Source organism: Alexandromys fortis, unplaced genomic scaffold (assembly GCF_014885135.2).
Source record: "Alexandromys fortis isolate MF-2015 unplaced genomic scaffold, M_Fortis_MF-2015_v1.1 scaffold_27, whole genome shotgun sequence".
Taxonomy (NCBI): Eukaryota; Metazoa; Chordata; class Mammalia; order Rodentia; family Cricetidae; genus Alexandromys; species Alexandromys fortis.
Genome location: NW_026067952.1, coordinates 11,093,963 through 11,113,046, shown reverse-complemented (window position 1 = coordinate 11,113,046; position 19,084 = coordinate 11,093,963). Strand labels below are relative to the sequence as shown.

General features: G+C 48.2%; 1 protein-coding gene across 1 annotated transcript in view; it reads right to left on the bottom strand.

Annotated features, from left to right (window-relative positions):
- Positions 1 to 15,174, bottom strand: part of LOC126506969 (fer-1-like protein 4) — a 35,299-nt gene extending 20,125 nt beyond the window's left edge. Inside the window, 19 exon segments of the mRNA XM_050151003.1 lie at positions 3,072 to 3,172; positions 3,485 to 3,605; positions 3,699 to 3,873; positions 4,070 to 4,178; positions 4,505 to 4,869; positions 5,331 to 5,511; positions 6,784 to 6,967; positions 7,083 to 7,194; positions 7,197 to 7,241; positions 7,518 to 7,602; positions 7,785 to 7,847; positions 8,097 to 8,228; positions 8,332 to 8,392; positions 8,843 to 9,007; positions 9,430 to 9,471; positions 9,609 to 9,700; positions 12,393 to 12,492; positions 12,573 to 12,661; positions 15,046 to 15,174. Coding sequence (XP_050006960.1) covers positions 3,072 to 3,172; positions 3,485 to 3,605; positions 3,699 to 3,873; positions 4,070 to 4,178; positions 4,505 to 4,869; positions 5,331 to 5,511; positions 6,784 to 6,967; positions 7,083 to 7,194; positions 7,197 to 7,241; positions 7,518 to 7,602; positions 7,785 to 7,847; positions 8,097 to 8,228; positions 8,332 to 8,392; positions 8,843 to 9,007; positions 9,430 to 9,471; positions 9,609 to 9,700; positions 12,393 to 12,492; positions 12,573 to 12,661; positions 15,046 to 15,174 — 2,351 coding nt within the window.
- Positions 15,175 to 19,084: the final 3,910 nt, after the last annotated feature.

Here is a 19,084-nt window from a genome sequence, read left to right as displayed (position 1 = left end):
AAAAAAAAAAAAAAAAAAAAAAAAAAAAAAGAAAGAAAAAGAAAAAGAAAAAATGTAGCAGCTCTTGCATCTGGAGCAGAGCAGAACTGATACATTTCTGCCATGAAACTTCCTTAGCACACAGAGCTCTAAAAACTTCCACTGGAGCAGAGCAGAGCAGAGCTGTAACGCTTCGGCTGGAGCAGAATTGTTGTACTGCGGGGAAGAATTGTTGAGAGAACAGAGCAGAACTGTGACAACCCAGCTGGAGCAGAGTTGTTACACTTGCATTAGGGAAACCTTTCCTGGAGCCAGGATTGTAAAACTTGATTGGGGAATCGTCTCCCACTGGGACAGAGCTGTAGGTAATCCTTGGCTTCAGACTTCCAGGATACCTCTCCCTTCTGAGCTGTAACACTTGCAGGTATTTCTTTGCTTCCTACTGCCAGGATACCTTTCCATCCAGGGCTTTAATATTTCCATAACAGAGAGAACTTGCCTCAGGAAAAAAAATCCAGAATCAGGATGGGTATGTGACTCAGCAATAGAGCACATACCTAGCATGAATGAGGCTGAGTTTAATGTCTCACTACATGCATGTAATATGGTCGTATACACTAGCATCCTGCATCTGACCACTTCTCCCATCTTCCTGCAGGATCACCAGGCTAAGTGGTCATCATTTCCCGCTCAGGCTGTCACTTCCTCACTGCACGGCTGCTGTTCTCACCCTCACGCCACAGAACATTCTCAGAAGCACCCACAATGCTGTCAACCGTTTTCCATCTATTTTGTTCTACTGCAGCTGCTTCTCATCTAAGGGCAAAACACCAAACTCTAAAAATGTCCTAAAAGTTTCGGCACACCTGGTCCATTATCTCCATCCTCATTAAACACTCCTTGAACAATGAAGGACAACCCCAGTCACACTGGCCTCTTTGCTCCTCCATAAATCACAGAGAGTAACACATCTTTGTGCACACAGATAAACTCTGAGGAAGCCGGGGAAAGTCAAACACATCACTTAGCTCCTCAGCAGAATGAGGTTCTCAGCTGTAGATTACAATCTGGTGATCCTTTGCTGTCTGATGCGCCAGGCTCTGTCTGTATCTCCCAGAATTTATATTTTACTTATCCCATCCCTTTCCCCACTAAGACCTTGAGCATTGCTTGTAAGCCTTAAAACCCACCCTCATGAAAGATGTTACCCGTACTTTACAACAGCCTAAGTCACTTCTGTGTTATCATAGGGCCAGACCAATCCTGATACCCACACGCATGTTCATCCCAGTCAATCTCCCTAGATCCAAAATCTTGGGCACTCTCTCTGAGCCAACAGTACCTATCTTTATGAAAGAGGCCAGATGTACTTTGTAAACAATCTCAATGTAAACATGCCTTTTTAAAATTTTTCTTTTTCTAATTTATTTTATGAACATTAGTGTTTTGCCTGCATGTATATTTTTGTGTGGGAGTATTGGGTCCCATGAAACTGGCATTACAGACAGTTGTGAGCTGCCATATGGGTGCTGGAAATTGAAAAGCAGTCAGTGCTCTTAAACTCAAAACCATCTCTCCAACACCCCCCCACACACACACTTTTTTTTTTCAAGACAGATTTCTCTGTATAGCCCTGGCTTTCCTGAAATTAGCACTGAAGTCTAGGCTGGCTTTGAACTCACAGAGATCTCCTGTCTCTGCCTCCCAAGTGCTGGGATTACAGTAAGTGTGCACTACCACTGTCCAGTTTAGGTTGGGTAAGTTTAGCTGGAATGACCCGCTAGAACTGTGGGTATCACTGTCTCGTGGGCTGAGGTACTGGGTTGAATAAAATGGAGAAGGTGAGCTGAGCCCCCACGCGTTTGTCACCCCTGCTTCCTGATGTGTGGTCACCTGTGTCCTGCTCTTGCTAGAATGCCTTCCCTGCTGCAACTAATTATACCCCCAAAACTGTATCCCCAAAATAATTCTTCTTTAAGTCATTTTGGAGAAATATTTTTTCACAGATACTGGACTAAGATCTGTGACTGAACACATTTTTCCGTCTTGTACATCTAGCCATGCTCTGCAAATGCCAACTGTGAAACCCTTGGCTCTTTATGGTTTTTTTTTTTCTATTGACAATGATCTTGTGTATGTAACACTGGTCTCAAACTGAGGCTGACCTTGAACTTCTGATCCTCCTGCCTCTACCTCCCACGTGCTGGGGTTATACACATGCACCACCATGCCTGGTTTCTGCAGTGCTGGGGATTGAACCCGGGGTTCTGTGCATGCTGGGCAAGTGAGCTGCATGCCCAGCCTCCTTTGAATCTGTTTACCTCATTTCCATTGCACGGTTCCGTTCATCTCCTATCTCCTAAACTATTACAACGCCTTTTTTAGCAATCCTGTCTTCTCTCCCACCATCTCTCTCCCACTCTTCCTTTCTGAAGTTATAAATTAGAATTTCAAGACCTTCAGTGGCTCCCTCCTGTCACCCAGAGAAGAAACCATGGTCACTGCCATGGCATAGCAAGTGCCACAAGTGTTTGCTGAATGAAGAGAAAACTCTTGAGAAAATGTCAGATAGGGGCTCAAGCGTCTGGGGCAAGTTATCAAATTCCTAGCAGTGTGGGTGAAAGGTGAAAATGACTAGAACTTGTTCATGTGGTTAGAGCAACAACTAGTCAAACTGGGAATGGACTAGTTAAGGATGAGGAGAGTCGGATGACAGCAGAACTAGTTAATGCAGGAGGTGGAGGAAGATTAACTCAGCATCACAGAGGGGCAACTGGGGAAGCAATGAGTCAGGAAGGACCAACAAATGGGCGCAGAAGCTGGCCAGGTATAGGCTGGATGGATGAGGGTAAGGTTTTCCTTTCTCAGGACATAGGAGAGGAGAGAAGCCTTCTAAGCCTGTAGGAGCCCAACACCCCTTGATCTCTATCACACTCCATTGATACGGACACTTCTCATTCTCTTTCTTCTGTAGGTGCTGGATAAATGCAGCTTGAAACTACCCTTGGTCTAGACAGCCACCTTGAGTCTCTTGCCCATCCCGAGACTGGCCAGGGATCGGCAGCTCCCAGGACTGCCTCAGCTCAGCTCACCTGCTCCCAGCCACCAGCTCTTCCAGAGTCTGCTTGAGTCGTGTGCAGGCACCCAGCCTGGACCTGCGCTGCATCTTCTCAACCTCCTGCAGGCCCTGGTCCTGTGTGAGTTCCAGCAGAAGTCAGTCTTGGGGGTCCTTGACCCATACCCCACCCATTCATACCACCGGTCGGTTTCTCTAACCCTTCTGTCTCCACTCCCGTCCATCACTCCACCTACCCTTCTCCAAGCTCCCACAATTTTGTTCCCCTCAGTTTGCCTGGAAACTCTGAGCCTTGTCCACCCATGTCCTGGTCCTACACCAACAAGGTGTGAGCTCCACCCCGTTCGTGTCTATTTTGGAACCTTCCAAAGCTGAGTCTTGGGTGCCCTGTGGCTAGGCCTTTCCCTTCGGGGGCCACCTTGCTCTCACCAGCCTCTCTGCTACTTTGCACACACTGTTGCTGCAATGCAGGCGCCAAGTGTAATCCTCCCAGCGGCTCCATACAGGCAGACAAGGCTTTCGGTGATGCAGAGGCAAGCATAGGTATGGGCTGGGCCAAACAGAGAGAAGGGAGGGGTTTGGGGGCATCCTGAGTGCTTGGGGGCTTGTCTATACCCTCTGACAAGTCACTCGGATCACTCACCCATTGCCATCCACAGGCTCAGGCCACTGAGCAGGTGTCCCCAGCAACTCTTCCTCCTCCTGTCCTGACCCTCTGTCCTCAGATCCCAGGAGAGGTTGAGCTTCCAGTTTGCTATCTTGAGTTTCGACAGTCCTTGTCCTTTGGCCCAATTGTTCCTCTCTGCGTCCTGCATGACCTGACCCCGCAGAGGACCAAAAGTCAGAAGGTCAGAACTAAGGGTTAGATGCATTCCTCCTCCGCAGCCTCTCCCTCAGTAAGAGCAGAACCCACCACTATCCCTGAAGCTGACCATTCTTCCTGTAGCCTAAAGTCTGAAACAAGAGGGCCCACTCTCAATCCCATGACCTTCAATGCCCATCTAGGTCACACACCAATGGAAATCTCCAAGCTGATGGGCTGCTTGGCCAGCGAAGGATCAATCATGGTGGCCTCAAAGACCACTGCAAAAAGCAGGAAGTCTTCACAGGACGCCAGGGCATGCTAGGAACGAGAATTAGATCAGCTACCGCCCTCCCAAGGAGCAGTCTGCTCTTCACAATGCCCACAGAAAGATTCCAACTAAGGTCCTGGGGGCTCTGGGAGTGTTGTACCTCCCCCTTGGCCCCTGGTAGCTCCCCCATACATTGGTCCAGGGGACTGATTCTCCCTGGCCCACTCCCTCTATATACACCATGTATCACATCAGCACACACTTGCACATACACTAAATTCATATCCACGTCCCCAAACTGGAAACAGCATCATGATGTCTAATGCTCGGAAGGGGATTTACCGGCCCAGAGCTGAGGGGCACCAACAACCCCCACCTCTGGCAGAGGCAGCAACTCCTCCACCTCCACCTCCATTGCACTGGGAATCTCAGGGGCATCCCCACGGGCGCCGGCATCCACAGGCTGCAGAACGGCAGCCGGTGTCTCATCCTGCTTGGTTTTCTTTTTTTTCTTCTTTCCAGCGAGTCGGGATAATCTGGACCCCTGTGTGGTCTGGGGGGACTTAGGTTCAACTCTGCCTTCCAACACCTCCATGGACACAGCTACCAGAAGTCGGCCCCGGAACCAAATGCCTTCCCCAGTGCCTTCTTTGAGACTTTGAAGACCATCCCAGAGCCTGCCACTGGGGAGCGAGCCATAGAGGGGCACCCAGGCTGGACCGAAAGTGGGCTTAAACTCCGCTGTGGAGGACAAGAACAGGTTTTGGAGGGGAGAACAGGGTAAATGAAGACTGTTCTGGACTGTATACCTTTGTATCCTGGGGGGGGGGGGGGGGGGGGGGGGGGAGGGCACGGACCTGTGACAAACAGTAGCAGACCGAGGACCTCTCTGGGCTTTAGGGAGAGCTGAGGCTGGGGCGGAACTACTGATGTGGTAATTGGGGTGCTGGATGGTGGATACTGAAGCCTCAGATTTCAGTGTGGTCCTTACACAGCAAGGCTTGCCTGGAGCAGCCACTGTGTTTAAGCTTGTAAAACCAGGGGCGGGGTCGTGGTCGGAAGGAGGAGCCTGGCTTAGAACAGTTCCTTCTGGGGAGTGGATGGTTCTGCCTAGGGCGCCCGTGTTTTAAGGATGGTCTTTGTTCTGAGGGGCTGATGTGAGCTAGGGCAGATGGTGCCCCACACAGGCCAGTCATGCTCACCCGCGCGGCCAGAGTTCGAGATCTGCCTCAGGTCCAGCACGTGCGTGGCGAGGGCCACATCCACGAGCGGCGCGTCGTCACGCAGCCGAAGGCCGCGCGTTAGTGGCGGGAAGAGTTCCATAAAGCTCAACTGCTCGTTCCACTTGGGCGCCGCCTCTTCTCCACGCACCGAAGTCTCACCCTGAAGGAAAGTCGGGTGGAAGGGGTCAGTGAGAGTCCCAGAAGATGGTTTTGTAATGACCTGAGTTTGGTCCCCAGGTCCTGTATGGTTGTCCCTGCAGGTTGTCCTCTGATCTCCATACGTGTGCATGGCACTCAGCGCACCCATACACATACACAGAACAAATTATAAAGGCTGGAGAGATGGCTCGGTGGTTAGTTAAGAGCAACTGCTTTTCCAGGGAGCGGTTTTTTGTTTGTTTGTTTTTTGGTTCCTAGTCCGCACACAACCATCTGTGACTCCAGCTGCAGGGGTCTGACACCCTCTTCAGGTCTTCGTGGGCACCTGTACTCAAGTGCACAGAACACCACACAGATAGTTCTGCATGCACATAACTAAGAATAAAAATAGCCAGGCGCGGGGCTGGAGAGATGGCTCAGTGGTTAAGAGCACTGCCTGCTCTTCCAAAGGTCCTGAGTTCAATTCCCGGCAACCACATGGTGGCTCACAACCATCTGTAATGAGGCCTGGTGCCCCCTTCTGGCCTACAGGGATACACACAAATAGAATATTGTATAAATAATAAATAAATAAATATTTAAAAAAAATAGCCAGGTGCTGTAGCGCAAGCCTGTAATCCTACCAAGTAGATCTCTGAATTCCAGGCCAGGTAGGGCTACATAGCAACCATGTCTCAAAATGAGTAAATAAAGATATCTTTTCGTCTTTCTTTCTTTCCTTCTTTGTTTCTTTCTTTCTTTCTTTTTCTCTTTCTTATTCTTTCAAAACAGGGTTTCTCTGTAGCNGGCTCACAACCATCTGTAATGAGGCCTGGTGCCCCCTTCTGGCCTACAGGGATACACACAAATAGAATATTGTATAAATAATAAATAAATATTTTAAAAAAAAATAGCCAGGCGCTGTAGCGCAAGCCTGTAATCCTACCAAGTAGATCTCTGAATTCCAGGCCAGGTAGGGCTACATAGCAACCGTGTCTCAAAATGAGTAAATAAAGATATCTTTTCGTCTTTCTTTCTTTCCTTCTTTGTTTCTTTCTTTCTTTTTCTCTTTCTTATTCTTTCAAAACAGGGTTTCTCTTTAGCTTTGGTGCCTATCCTGAAACTAGCCTTTAGACCAGGCTGGCCTCGAATCCACAGAGATTGGCTCGTCTCTGCCTCCCAAGTGCTGGGATTAAAGGCGTGCGCCACCGCCGCCCAGCAAATGAAGATATCTTGAACAAATAATTTTTTTAAAAAACTTGAGGTGTGGCATAGAGGGACCGGAGTCACTTACCTGCTGTCCCAGGAAGCTCACCCGCACATAGGGGTCCAGGAGGACGTGCTGGTCATGCAGGGCACGGGCCAGACTGCCTAGCAGCCCCGTGCGCACTGTGGGAAGACCCTCTGCACGGTACACGCGTACCCGCAGGCGAGCCCATGGCCTCTCAGCCTGCACTCTACGGGGCAGGTGTAGATTCCTAGGAAGAGCCCACGCTGAGGAGTAAAGCTGAAGCCTGAGCCCCTTTGATCCTCTGAACCCACCCCCAGGCCAGGCCTCGTCCAGTTCTCCATTCCCACCGCACCCCAGCTCACTTCTCAATATCTGAACTGGTCCCCGGGCATGGGGGTGGCAGTGGGAGGGGAGGGTCCCCACGTGCCCTCACAGACAAGGTGATCTTGACGAAGCCCTTGGTCCCCGAGCGGTGTCACGGGGATCATGCAGAGGAGCCCACTTTTGATGGAAGTGCCCATCTAAGGACAGAGGGATAGAACGAGGAGTGAGTCCTTTCAGGACAATGGACAATGGCTGGGGTTTGGGCCGAAGCCGCCTGTCCCCATAGAAAGAATAGCCCGAGTATAATAGCTTGTGAGAGAGAAAGAATAGCTTGTGAAGGCCAGCCTTCACAAGAGGTGCACTAGCGACAGCACGGGTGAGTGACCGGAGTTCAGTTTCTGGAGTCTTCGTGCGTGCGTGCGTGCGTGAGTGCGTGTGTGTGACTGAGTTTGAGTGAAAGGAGGGTTCAGTACCTGGCTGGTCCAAGGCCACGCCCAGATCCATCCTGAAGGTGCCTATCCTGGTGGCCATAAACGGGAGAGTCTGCGAGTGGAAAGCCTGGGGAGAGACGAGTTAGTCCTGGTGCTTTGTTAGTCCTTACTGCCTGCCCCTTCCTTGAGTCCCACTCTATAGCCCAGGCAGAGCCTTGAACTCCTGGGGCTCTTTCTGCCTCAGCCACCTACATTTCTGCCTCAGCTGGGCATTGTCCCTTTCTTGACAAAGTCCTCTTCCCCACTCACAGTGATCTCCAGCAGCAAGTCTTGTAGGTGTAGCCGAGTCTTGTGAAATTCGAACAAGAAGTACTGGGATGAGTGAGAAAAGAGAAGGGAAGCAAGGTTAGGTGGAGGGGCTCATTCAGCTGGCCCCGAAATCGTGCAAAGAAATGCGGGTCCTTTTCCTAAAAGGTGCCTGCACACTCTTCAGTCACCGAACCGGGCGTCTTTGCACCCAGGCCCCGCCCTCTCCAGGGACGAGGTCTGTCTGGATCACCCCCCCCCCACACACACACACACCATTATCTCAGGCTCGCCCTCTTCCTTGATCGTGCTCACCTCGTTGTAGAAGGGGCAATTGGTTCCACGCTGTGTTATGGTCACGCGGCGCTGATCCCCCACGCGCACAGCCACGTAGGGGTTAATATTGACTCCCACCAGTTTCTGGGCCTCAAGTACAGTGACCCCGACCTAGGTAAGGAATGCAAAAGAGGGAGGAGAGTGAGACCTGCCTGGATAAGGGGAGAACCCTGGGAGGTTCCACGAGGCTTAGAATATGGCACAAGAGCCATACCTGGAAGTCCTGGGCTCTGCACACCTGGAAGGGATCCCCACGGGGCAGGCCCGGGGTGCGGCTGTAGAGAAGCGTAGGGTCACCGTTACTTCCCCTTCCTCACCAGCCCACCACACACGCAGTTGCCTGCTGTTGGCATGCGGTCTGCATCATGAGCTTTTGGAGTCTCAGTCCTCTCAGATTACTCTGCTCTATCTTCCTACATCCAGAGTTTGACTCAGTCTTGGAGCTCTGAACCCGTTTGCTTGCTCAGACAAAGTCGGTTGAGATCTGCTGGGTGCCAGCACTGTTCTAAGAGCTCTCACACTGACCAAACCTATCCTAATCAAATTTCTTTACAAACTGGTGGGAGCCACTATAACTGACTTTGACTATGACCATGTCTGGGCCTATAAGAGAATGACCCTTGATGCCAGAGTATCCACCTTTCCCCCATTCCCCGGTGTGGATGGGCGTGGCTTTACATGTGTGAGGGACACTGACTCACTGACAGGGCGTGAGAACACTTTACCTTTTGAGGGGGCTGAACACCACTCCAGAAATCTCCACGTCAGGCTCGTCCTCCCCCTCCAGCTCCAGCTCCAGCTCATTCTCTCCGTCATCCTGTGTTCCTAGGCTTTGAGCTAGCTTCCGGGCCAGAGCCACTGCCTGACGCTCCAGCCAGGCCTCCCCGGGCCTGATGGGAAAAGCCCTCAAAGGTCATGCCTAGCCTGTCACCTGTTGCTGGGCATCCCTTGTTTCTGCTTATTTTAGGATTGACCTTTGACCTCCAGACTGACCACCCACACACACTTATTCTGGGACTAATTCTTTTCTTTTCTTTCCTTTTCTTTGCTTTGAGACAGGATTTCTTTGTGTAACAGCCCTGGCAGTTTTGGGACTCCCTTTGTAGACCAGGCTGGCCTTGAACTCACAGAGATCCACCTGTGATTAAAGGTACATACTATCACATCATTCTAATTTCAGAACCTAAACCTACTGCAAGGATTGACCTCTGACCTTATAATTAAATCTCAGACCCTGGAACTGACTCCATGACACTGGTTCTCAACCCCTGGACTGACCCCTGTGGCTCACAGTCAGCTCCCACATACTTACTCCAACTCCTGGAAGCCCACATTGGGGATGATCAGTTCTGAGCTGGGAGGGGAAACAGAGAGGGTGAGACCTGACTGTGAGAACCCGCTCAGGGTCACAGTGCCCAGCAGACCCAGAGAGGAGGAGAATGCTCCTTTTTTTCTCTTCAGGGCCAGTTGCTTAAGTTTCTAGGAGATTACCTGTCTCGAATGGGTGTCCCAAAGTCCTCCTCTGCCCAGGTTCCAGCAGCTCCCTCAGGGGGCTGATACTTTAAGTCAAGCTCCACCTGGATCTGAAAGAGATAGGGTGTCCATGGGTCCCCTCAAACTGACATGGGGTTAAGAGAGTACCAGGACAATGCCTTACACGCCCTCTGCAAACAGAGACCCTTTGGGCAATGTCTGTAGTAATGAGTTCCTCTCTGACTACCGATAATGTCAGCATTCCCCATCTTCTGCATTTGGTAGCTGCTAGAAGAGGTTGACATGACATGACCCCTGGTAGGTCAGCTACACGCCAAGGCAGGCCCCGCTCCTAAGAGTAGTTGGGCAACGCAAACTGAACTATTGTCAGGGGATGAAAAAAAGAAAAAGAAAACTCACAGTGGGATGGGAAAGGGGGTGAGGGTGGACAGGAGAAGAGCTGGGAATGAATATGATCAAAATACAATGTATTAAGTTCTCATAGAATTAATAAAAAATATTATTTTTAAAGTATCCACAACCTTCTTGAGAACTAAGGGCAACGGTCCGGGGAGATGGCTTAGTAGTTCAAGGATGCTTGCTGGCAACCTGAGTTTGATGACCAGCACCTACACGGGGAGGAGGAGAACAGACTCCTAGAAGGTGTCTTTTAACTTCTACACATACGCTCACTCACACGTAAAAAAATAATGTTTGATTGGGTGGTGGTGGCACACACCTTTAATCCCAGCACTCAAGAAGCAGAGGCAGTTGGATCTCTGGGGTCAGAGGCCAGCCTAGTCTACAAAGTGAGTTCCAGGACAACCAGGCTACACAGAGAAACCCTGTCTCAGAAAACCAAAATAACTAACTAAATAATTTTTTTAATTTTTTATTTTTTTAAAAATAAATGTTTAAGGGACTAGAGAGATGGTTCATCTGTTAAAAGCACTGGTCTAGATTCAATTCCCAGGACAAACATGGTGACTCACAAGCCTCTATAATGGGATCTGATTTTCTCTTCTGGCATGCAGATATACATGTAGACAGGGCACTCATATACATAAAGTACATGAATAAATTAATCTTAAAAATAATGCTTAAAATAATTTTTTGAGACAACGTTTTAGTGTGGTCTGGAAGTCACTATGTAAACCAAGCTGGCCTGGAGCTCAGAGAGACCCACCTGCCTCTGCCTCTGCCTCTGCCTCTGCTAAGATTAGGGGTGTGCACTACCTCGCTCAGTTATTAATAAAAAAGGAAATAAGTGAAAGGGACTGAAGGCTGAGGATCCAGCTCAGTTGGCAGAGAACTTGCCTAGCATTCAGAAAGGCTTGGGTATTGGACTCAGCAGCACTAAAAACAAACAAATCTAAGCCTGGAAACTGTAAAACAAACACTTAATAAACAACAACAAAATCAATTTCAATGTGCAAGTTACCTCTTGAGCCTATTCTTTCTCTGTTCTTGGCCTTCACAGCTCTGCATGGCTGGTCCCTGACAACTCTTGCAGCTCCATCTCATTCTAGGTTTCTGTCCTGCTCAGCACCCCAACTAAGCCCCCCAACAGCACACAGGGATTTTACATAATCAGGCTTCTCTGTCTGAACTTTCTCTTTACTACCTAGTTAGCACCTATAACCTTCAGTTCTGAACTCAAGCATTGTTCCCCCAGAGAAACTCTTCCGACCTCCCCATCTAGGTCACAAACTGGTTATACTCTCATAGACTCTTTTTTTTTTTTTTTTTTGGATTTTCAAGACAGGGTTTCTCCGTAGGTTTTTGGTTCCTGTCCTGGAACTAGCTCTTGTAGACCAGGCTGGCCTCGAACTCTGAGATCCTCCTGCCTCTGCCTCCCGAGTGCTGGGATTAAAGGCATGGCCGGCTCTCATGGACTCTTATCTGTAGCGATATTTCTTTTGTAATCTAATAAATAAAGCTTGCCTGAAGATCAGAGTGCAGAGCTAAGCCACTAGAGACCAGGCAGTGGTGGCGCACGCCTTTAATCCCAGCACTCGAGAGACAGAGTCAGGGATCTCTGTGAGTTCAAAGAGCTACTACAAGAGCTAGTTCCAGGACAGGCTCCAAAGCTACAGAGAAACCCGGTTTCAAAAAAAAAAAAAACAAAAAACAAAACCAAAAACAAAAAAAAAAACAAAAAAAAAACTTAGAATCGGTGGTACACTTACCAGCCCTCCTGTAACACCCACCAGCCGCAAATTCACTTCTGCCTACATGGATGCTTGCTCAGTGTTGGACCCCCTGGGTTCCCCTACTGAGCTTCACAAAAGCAAATCTCTGTTTGGTTTTGCTTGCCGTTGAATCCCTATTGCTCAACATCATCCTTGAACTTAACCAATGATTGAATTTAAAAATATAAAAATAAAAACATAAGCCTGGCTCTCCATTACGTAAATGAGGAAACAGCTTAGAGGTGCTGGACTCTTCTAGGCTCTCCAGTGGGAAGTAGCAGGTCTGAGATTCAAAGCCAAGTCTACCTCTTCTAAGGAGGGGCAACCTTCCATGAAATACCAGGAAAATCCTACTGGGTACATCATTGTCCATAAGAAAAAAAAAAAGTGGGTCTACCCCAAATCCAAGGAGCAACAGTACACACCCTCTGGGACTCAGAAATAGCCTGCTGTCTGGCCCGTGTAGGATTTGGGCAGGGGCTACCGGAAGGGAGCCTAAGCTGGGGTGCTTGTTGCCCCTGCTGTCTGGCTCAAATTTTCCCCTCAGTTAAATCGAACCCTCTGTCTGGAAAAGTCCCAGGCTTGCTGATGGTGGGCTGGTGGCACTTACTGGGGACACCCGGAGTTTCTCGTCCACTAGGGCTTCCCTCAGCACCAAGTGCCCAGCACTCTGCAACTGCTGCAGGGAGATCACCAGGGTCCCAAGGGGCCTAGAAGAAAGGCATAGAGCTGAAGAGCTAACCAGGTGTTGACACCAAGCCACTCCCTGGCTTCCTCCAGCTCTGCTTACCTGGGGCTGAACACACGGCTGCAGTTGACCACCTGTACAGACAGACTCTCCCCAGCCAGTGGAGATCCATAGTGGGGCCAATGAAACAGCTGGAGACAGAGAGACACTCATAACTGAATGCTGGGCTGACCCTCGCAGAGTCTACTCCCAACAGTCCAAACATGAGGCTACCTCTAGAACTGATCTCCCAAGCCTGGAACAACCCCCACCCAACATGGAGTTGACTTCAGTCTAGGGCTGATTTGGGACTCACTGCCAATCAAGAATTAATCCCGCCAGTGTTGAGACTGACGTCTCAAACCAGGGCAGATCTTTCAAGTCTGAGATTCACACCATTTCTGGAGACCACACCTTCCAAGCCTAGGAATGACCCCTTGTGCCCCAGTATGGAGCCTCCCCCTCCCCAAAAAATGTACTGTCTTCTTTCCAGCTGGCTATACAGACCTCACCAACATCTGCTTCTCGGCCACAGTGAATTTTCCTTGTTTTCTGGGTAAAGCCTGCTCAAAAATGAAACTAGTTATTTATCAGACCCTCCATAGACACAGATCATTTACCTCATCCACCATGGGCCAGTGTCTAGTTCCCCAGCCAGCTTAAAGAAAAGTAGAAAACAGGGAAAGAAGTCGAAGCCGGGAAGGAGGGAGACAGGTTATAGGGATAGCAAGGATTTAAATTGGAGTCTAGGGAATGAAAATGCAAGGCTCCCAATTCTAAAAACCCTCAGACCATCCATGCAAGTCTCACCCCGAAAGCAGAGCTTCACTTGTCTGTCATGGATGCCGGGCAGCCCTGCTATGTGCCTCACACACACGGTCAGAGCCATGGCTGCTGAGCCTCTGGCTCTCGGTCTGCCTGCTTGCCCTTCAGCCCACCTGTGACTCACTGGGCTCACTCAGCAGGTTCAGCAATCCCTTCCCTTTAGTCAAACACACAGGGGGCAGGCCTGGAGGTCACGGGTGGGGAAGCACCGAGACCTGAGAGGTAGGGAAGGAGGTCATGGGTGGGAAGGATTGAGGGGTGGGATAAGGTCCCTGTTGTCAGCACAGAACTCTGCCTGTACCATCTGCAGGGATGGCAAGGAGCTTCAGCCTGTATCTCATTCTTTATGGGGTGGGACCTGGGACAGGGTGCGAATGAAGAAAATGAGAATCTTAGGGTGGTCCCTGCTAGCCTATGAAGCTTCAAGGACATTGCCTTGGCTTCTGTCTATGGCTGTGATAAAATGCCGCGACCATAAGTAACTGAGGGCGATGTGTTAGGGTTATCATTGCTGTGATGAAACACCATGACCAAAAGCAGTTTGGGGAGTAATTAAGAAAATTCCCAACAGGTTTGCCTAAACCCAATCTTACAGAGGCTTCCTACTCTCATATGACTTTAGCTTTTGTCAGGTTGACATAAAACTAGTCAGAACGATTGACCCTTGTCAACTTGACACACTATTGCAACAATATTTAATAATAATCTTTGTTCATCCCCAAGATCTCATATTAATAAGTAACACAATATAAAATATATTGGAAATTTAAGTCTCATGGGTTTTTGTTTGCTTGTTTTGGGGGGATTTTTTGAGACGGGGTTTCTCTGTGTAGCTCTCACTGTCCTGGAACTCACTCTGTAGACCAGGCTGGCCTTGAACTCACAGAGATCTGCCTGCCTCTGCCTCCCGAGTGCTGGGATTAGCTACCACTGCCTGGCTAAAAGTCCCACAGCTCACAGTCGCTATAAATTCAAACACTTAAAATTCAGGCATTGTAGGGGGAGACTGCTTGTTCATTCCCAACCACCCAGACCATGAAATAATCACACCGAAACTATGTTAACTGCAGTACTGTTTGGCCAATAGCTTAAGCATATTTCTAGCTAGCTCTAACATCTTAAATTAACCTATAACTATTAATCTGTGTATCTCCACATGGCTCTGGTTTACCTGCAAGGCTTGGGCATGTCCATCTTCAGTGGCTATGTGGCTCTGCCTACTCTCTCTATCTCTTTCAGCCTGGCTTTACTCTGATAAACCATTGGCCGAAAGCAGCTTCTTTATTAACCAATGGCAATAAAACATATTCACAGCATACATCATCTCCTACACCAAGGCCTTTTTAAAATATCAGTTTCTAAAAATCAAGTCTCTATAAAACTCAAAACCCTCTTTAAAAATTCAAAGTCCCTCAACTGTGGGCTACTGTAAAATAAAAAATTAATTACACTTCCTCACTTCAAGAAGGAGAAACCAGGGTACAGTCACAGTCTGAAAAAGCAAAATCAGACTTCTGGGACTCACAATCTTTTGGGTTCCTCCTAAGAGCTTGCCACAGCACAAGTAGTTTGTCTTGTAGGCTCAGGCAGGCTCCACTCCGTAACTGCTGCTGTCCTTGGTGGTCGTCCCATGGTACTGGCATTGCCAATACCATATTGTTGGGGTCTCTTGCTGCAACTGGACTGCACTTTCAGCAATAGCCTCTCTTACGCTCTCTTCATGGTACCAAGCTTCAATTCCTCTCTTTGACCCCTCCAACCCTGGGTCTGTTGCTGGGTCTGCTACTGCGGCTGTACCTTCACCAGCGAGCGTTCCTGGCCTCTCACAGCTGCTCTCCATGACCCCCTCGAGCCTTCAAAATCACTACCACCTGAGAGACTCTTACAAATAACCAAGTTCAGCTGCCAGCATGAGGTATAACCTAGGCTCCTCCTAGAACACTTCTAGTGTATTGACCCTGCAGAAATAATTCCCAGAAGATTTCAGCTCAGTAATTCTGGGCTCTTCTAATTTCTCAGTTCCAACTGACCAGTGTCAATTGTCACAGGAAAGCAATATTTTCCTATTAGAGGTTTTGGAATCTTTTTGTTAATCATAGTCAATTCTTTATCCCTAGCTTACCAGACACCACAGAGTCTTAATTCAAAATATGCAATGGCCCCAATAGAATCTTTAAGTGACTCCCAAACTTCCCTCTGGAACTTCATAAGCCAGGACTCCATTATCTATATTTCTCTCAAATTCCTATCTTCCAAGTTCCTATAGAACTATTCATCCCGTTCTGAACACCCAATGGCTGTTTTAGAACAGTGTTCCAAAGTTATTCCACAGTCCTCCGAAAAACACATGGTCAGGATTGTCAAAGCAATACCCCCGTCCACAGTACCAGTTTCTGTCTTTGTTAGGGTTAACTGCTGTTATGAACCACCTTGACACAAGGCAACTTGGGGAGGGAAGGGTTTATTTGACTTTCATATCCTAAGTCACCACTCCATAACTGTTGCTGTCCTTGATGGTCATCCCATGGTATTGGCATCCCCAAAATGTTGGGGTCTCTTGAGGGAAACCAAGGCAGGAACTCAAACTGTGTAGGAACCTGAGGCTGGAGCTTCATGCAGAGGCCATGGAAGCTCCAGTTAAGCCTGCTTTTTTTTTTTTTAATAGGACCTAGGACCACTAGTCCAGGGTTGTCCTTGCCCACAATAGACTGGCCTCCCCTCTATCAGTCACTAATTAAGGCACCCTACAGGTGTAGGCACACCTGTACACCTGCCTATACCCATATCTTATGTGGGATTTTCTCAGCTGATGAACCTTCTTCTCATATGACCCTTCTAAACCAATCTTTTCTTTTTTTGTTTTGTTTTGTTTTGTTTTTCAAGACAGGGTTTCTCTGTGGTTTTGGAGCCTGTCCTGGAACTAGCTCTTGTAGACCAGGCTGGTCTCGAACTCACAGAGATCCGCCTGCCTCTGCCTCCCAAGTGCTGGGATTAAAGGCGTGCTTTAAATCAAGAAAATGCCCTACAGGCTTGCTTACAGGCCAGTGTGACTGGGACATTTTCTCAATTGCAGTTCCTTCTTCTAAGATGACCCTAGTTTGGGTCAGGTTGACATACATAAATAAAAAAAAAATTTTTTTTTGTTGGGTTTGGGTTTTTTTGGGGGGGGGGAGTTGAGACATAGTTTCTCTGTATAGCCCTGACTGTCCTGGAACTCACTATATAATCAGACTAGCCTTTAATTAAGATATCCACCTGTGCCAGGCGGTAGTGGCGCATGCCTTTAATCCCAGCACACTTGAAAGGTAGAGGCAGATGGATCTCTGTGAGTTTGAGGCCAACCTGATCTACAGAGTGAGTTCTAGGACATGATCCAAAACTACAAGAAAACCTGTCTTGAAAAACAAGATATAAAAAATAAAAACAAAAAAGCAAAAACAAACAAACAAAAATATCCACCTGCTCCTGCCTCCCTCATGCTAGTATTAAAGGTGTGTGCCACCACACCTGGCTCAACCCTTTCTTCTGTCCTGGGGCTAAGCATGGAGCACCCAGTTGTAATTCCAATAGTTGGGAGACTGAAGCAGGAGAATTTCTCATTCAAGGTCAACTTGAGCTGCACAGTGAGACCTAGTTTCACAAAGAACAAAGATACACTGTCTGGATGAACCCCTTGTCCCCAGTATTACATTTGTCGAATTAATGAGAGTTTGAATGCATCCCTAGCCTACATATAGCAGTTGTATTTTGTACGTCTTAACCAGAAGGCATGCATGTGTAGGTCAGAAGACAGCCTGCAGAAGTGACGGTTCTTCTTCCACCACGTGGGGCCTGGCAAGCAAACGCAGGTCGTCAGTCAGGCTTGGCAAGAAGTTTTTCCTCACTGGTCCATCTCCCTGGTCCAGTTATTCCCTTCCTTTTTTTGTTTGTTTGTTTGATTTTTCAAGACAGAGTTTCTCTGTGGCGTTGGAACCTGTCCTGGAACTTGCTCTGTAGACCAAGCTCGCTGTTTTGTTTCTTGAGACAGGGTTTCTCTGTGTAGCTCTGGCTGTCCTTGAACTCACTTGTAGACCAGGCTGGCCTTGAACTCAGAGATCTACCAGCCTCTGCCTCCCAAGTGCTGAGATTAAAGATGTGCACCACCACCATCCAGACTCCCAATTATTCCTTTTAATTACTTCCTATATGCAGAACTTTTGTTGAGTTCTTACACATGGAGAGATGCAGACAAGGAAAGGTGAAATAGATGTGCTCCTAAGCCTGAAAAGAACATACCACAGTTACTTTCACAGTAGGAAAGAGTTGGGACTGGGGAATCTCTCAGGAGGGAGGACAGAAGCCCTTTGCTGAAGAGGGAGTCTTTAAAACAGGATCTAAGACAGAAACTGGGACCCATGGTCAGCATTTAGGGAGTGGGAAGGATTGGTGTGCCCTAGGACTTGTAATTTGGTCAGCTTGACTGAAATGCAAGGAATATACAGGGCAGCAATGATAGATAAGATTGGATCATCCGAAGAACTGGGTCTTGTTATACACCTCAAGCTCTATAACATGGCTCCTCCTTGAGTAAGCTTTTATGTCCCACTAATGGCATTAGGAAGAATTGGGGATGTAGCTCAGGTAGTAGAATACTTGCCTAGCATGCAGGAGGCTATAGGTTTAATCCCAAATTACTCTAACCTCAGGATTTAGGAGATGGAGGCAGAAGGATGGAAGGTTCAAGGTCATCATGACATAGTGAGTTTGAGTCAAACCTGGGCTACAGGAGATCCTGTCCCTAAAACCTAAAAACCACTCAAAACAAACAAAAAAGCTAAACAACCATCATGGAACTCCATACCTGGCAAGAAAGGTTGCTTTTTAACTTAATCTTTTTGAGAATTTCATACATGGTATTTATATCATTTCCAAAAACCCTTCCCTCTCCGACTCCTCCTGTGCCCCATCATTCCCTCTCAAAGTCATGCCCTCTTCTATACTAATTATTGCATGTGCACACACACACTACCGAGGCCATTTAGTGTAGCTCTGTGCACACGCGCTTAGGACTGACCTCTTGGGATAGCCTATCAGTATGTTTGCCTCTGGAAAACTGATTCTCCTTCTCTCAGCAGCCACTGTTTGCCTGCAGTGCTTCACCTAGAGGTGGAGCCTTAAGAAATTCCCCTAACCAGGTTGGCATGTCTGGTGATTATGTGGGCTTTGTTGAGGTGACCCTATTGTTGGGATTTCATGGGCGAAGCATCTCTGGCTCTTACAATCCTCCTGATCCTTCTTCCCATGTTTCCTAAGCCTTGGGTGTTAGGGGTCGCATTGTAGATGTGTGGGGGTCTCTGTGACCCCCAGGGCCAGCAGAGGGTCACTCAAGTGAGGCAAGAGGGATTCAACACGACTCAGTAGTTAGTTCAAACTTCTAGAGTCTCACCTGGCAAATTTCAGCAGAGCACAATTTTGAAAAAGGATTTCCTCATGGTAATTATTTCATCCCATGCATACAATAAATCTTAAGGCTTGACTCCATCAACACTCTTTGTAAAGTCCATGTGGCCTCTTCTGTATAGATGAGTTCTAGTGACTGAGAAACAATGCTCAAGAGAAGGGAAGATGACTGAGACAAACACAAGAGTCTGGAGGAGTCAGGAGTGACCTGGCCATACAGAGACCACAAAAGTCACCAGGCTATACAGCACATCCAGTCCCAGTCTTCTGGGTAGGAAGCAGGTTATACATCTCTTCCTTTGAGAGACAAC